This window comes from Accipiter gentilis, chromosome Z (assembly GCF_929443795.1).
Source record: "Accipiter gentilis chromosome Z, bAccGen1.1, whole genome shotgun sequence".
Taxonomy (NCBI): domain Eukaryota; kingdom Metazoa; phylum Chordata; class Aves; order Accipitriformes; family Accipitridae; genus Astur; species Astur gentilis.
The window spans coordinates 18,541,757-18,544,719 of NC_064919.1; the positions used below are offsets into that span (position 1 = coordinate 18,541,757).

At 64.7% G+C, this 2,963-nt stretch overlaps 1 protein-coding gene across 1 annotated transcript; it reads right to left on the minus strand.

Annotated features, from left to right (window-relative positions):
• Positions 1-537: 537 nt before the first annotated feature.
• On the minus strand, positions 538-1,456 carry CARTPT (CART prepropeptide). The gene is made up of 3 exons (XM_049795894.1): positions 1,292-1,456; positions 1,125-1,208; positions 538-1,030 (listed from the first exon to the last, which is right to left on the minus strand). Exons 1-3 carry the CDS (start codon positions 1,454-1,456, stop codon positions 923-925), a joined length of 357 nt encoding a protein of 118 aa, XP_049651851.1. The 3' UTR covers positions 538-922.
• Positions 1,457-2,963: the final 1,507 nt, after the last annotated feature.

The following is a 2,963-nucleotide window of genomic DNA, read 5'->3' on the forward strand; positions in this document are numbered from 1 at the left end:
AAAACATCTTCCAAAACACCGTCATCAGAACAGTGACTTTATTAACAGAGACAAACAAAGGACTAAACACACAGTATACCTATGGAGGACAGACATATTTATATACATCAGTTCATTGTAGAAACGTGAGCAATTTGGTCTAGATGACTAGGATATCCCCTGGTAGTTTGCAACGGATCCAGACAGCTTTCTCTCCGTGGTGGCTCCGGTAAACCAACCGATTTCCCCCCTCCCCCCCCCCCCCCCCCCGAAGTCCCACCCCTGCCAGGCTAGTGCCAGACCCCTGAACACCACCGGTATCTCATTCGGGACTTTCTCCAGCGCAGGGTGAGCATGCGGCGCGGGTAAAACCCCGCTGCGGGCTGCCCGCCGCTCCCTCCGGGGTGTGCCGAGTTGGGCCATCTCAGCTGCGGGGCAAGAAAAAGTGGTTCGGGGTGCTTTGAACACATCCGCCCCCCCACCCCCACCCAGGGGATCCCCTGGCCCCGGACCCTCCGGCCGGCAGCGGGTGGATGTTCCCCGCCTCGGGAAGGAGCCGGGCACCCGGGGGCACGGCACGGGGCCAGCCCCGCGCCCGGGCACGGCTCGGCACGACTCGGCTCTGCACCGGTACGACCCTTCAGCTGCCGGTACCGGCAACTCTACTCGGCAAGGCACGGGCTGGGTTTTTTCTGGACGGACAAAATCAAACGGGGAAGGAGGGAAGGGAGGGAGAGGGGGGCGGGAGAGGGGAGAGAAAGAAAACAGCTCCACGGATGTCGGATGTCACGGACGGCGTTACACGGGCGACGCGGGGGCTTCTCGCTGCGTTTCTCGGGCGGACGAGCCTCGGGAAGTGGCCGCCGCCTCCCCGGGCCGGCACGTCGGGGCGGGGAGACGTCGGTGCCTGCGCTCCCGGCGGCTTGTCCCGCGGCGTCCCCGCTTACAGGCACTTGAGGAGGAAGGAATTGCACGAAGTCCCCCGCGGGCAGTCGCAGAGCTTCCCGATGCGGGCCCCCTTCCTCACGGCGCACTGCTCCCCGGCGTCGCACTGCGGGCAGCGGCAGGCGGCGAGGGGCACGCTCCGCCGCGTCCCGTCCCGTCCCGTCCCGTCCCGTCCCTCCCCGCCCCGCCGGGGCACTCACCATGGGCACCTGCCCGAACTTCTTCTCGTAGTGCGGGACCCGCTTGCTCTTGAGCTTCTCCAGCACCTCCTGCAGCGCCTCGATCTGCCGAGAGACCCCCACAGCCCCCGTCAGGCCGCGCCCGGCCGGGCGGCGCCCCCCGCCCCGGCCCCGGCTCCCCGCCCCACCAGCTCCTTCTCTCGAGAGGCGCCGCCGCCGCCGCCGCCGCCGCCGCCGCCGCCGGGGGGCCCCAGGTCGCGGGCGCGGCGCGGCGGGGTCGGCCCCTGCCCGCGGGCGCCCAGCAGCAGCGCGGCCGCCACGGCGCAGAGCGCCAGCGCCCGGCAGCTCTCCATGGTGCTGCCGCCCCGCCGCCGCCGCCGCCGCCGCCCCGCCGCCGCCTTTATAGCGCCGCGCCCGCCCCGCCGTGCGTCAGCGCCCCCCGCCGCCGCGCCGCGCCGCGGCTCCCCCCACCTCCCGACCGCCCCGCTTCTTGCCCCAAAGCCACCCCGGCACGGCTCGCCCCCGGCACAGACAGCGGAGCCGGGCTCCGAGAGTGAAGGAGGGGAAAGCCGCCCGTGTCTCGTCCACGGCGAAGGGCTGCGTTGCCCCCCTGTTGTGCCAGAAGAGTGGGAGGCTCTTCCCTCGCCCGTGGGGGTTGGGAAGGAGGAGGGAGAGGGAGGCCGGCGGACACCCGCAGAAGTGAGTGGAGGTTGGGCCGTCGGGGAGACCGGGGTTGGAAATCAACCCGGGGACCCGAGAGGAGGGAGAGCGAGTAGCCCCGGGGGCTAAGGAAAAAAAAAGCACGGTGTGTTGGGAGGAAGAGCCGGCATGGGAGGATCAACCTGAGGGAGTCGGGTAGGGGGAGAAGATAAAGATGGTGAGCCACCAGCTGATGAGGATGGGATGCTTGAATGAGGACAGGTGGGGTAGCCACCCACAGGGTGGGAAGAAGGCTCAGGGCCACGGAGAGCAAGGTAAGAAGCAGCTTCAAAAGGCCCAGGATAAAAGGAATTGCTGGTACTCCAAGAAGAGCTCTGAAATGGTGCTTGAGGCCAAATGTCGTGTTACCGAGCAGGTGCTCAGCGAGCGTTATCCGTCTGTCCTGTGTGCGAAGCAAGGCCACCTCCTTTTGGAGAGAGAAAAAGCACAGTCGCCAAAAGGAGACCTTAGCATCAGTGCACTCATCTCCATTCAGACCTTCTTACCGACTCTTGGCCCTGCAAGCTCGGTGGCCTCATGTTCGTCAACACCATCGCCAAAAAGCTCCCTGGCAGGCCCAAACCTGCCCAAGCCTCACGTGCGCGGTGGGGGGGCAGGAGGAAGACAGGAGCAGCTTCCCCCACTAAGAAAAGCAGCGGTGTGGCAAGGAGAGCAAGCACGATGAGGGGCAGTGCTCAGCCCTCTCCGGGCTCATGTCTCCAGGCCAAGGCTGTGGCAGAATAGGGGGGAGCTGAGCATCAGCTTTGCTGGCATGAGACATTTGACCCTCTGGCGTGATGGTTGTGGGGACGAGGAGGCAGTGAGCAGGGTCTGCCTGCGAGGAGGCTCCACTCCCAGCTCCCAGCTGCGCAGTGGCATGGGGATGTTCCTCCCCTCCAGCTAGCAGCAGCGGCAGCTGGGCTGGGTCTCCCTAGGTGGAGGGAGGATTATCTGGAGAAGGAGGAATTTGGAAAATCTCGTTAACAGAACTCTCCTAGCAGGTCATTTCCAGGGGAGCTAGGAACAGCATGAAAAGGCAAAGCAATGTAAGGAAAAAAAAAAAAAAAAAAAAAAAGTTGTTTAAAGAAAATTAAAAAGCCCCAGGGACATATTTTTCCAAACAGGAAGGCAGCGTTTAAAGGGACCAAGAGGAGTGCGGCT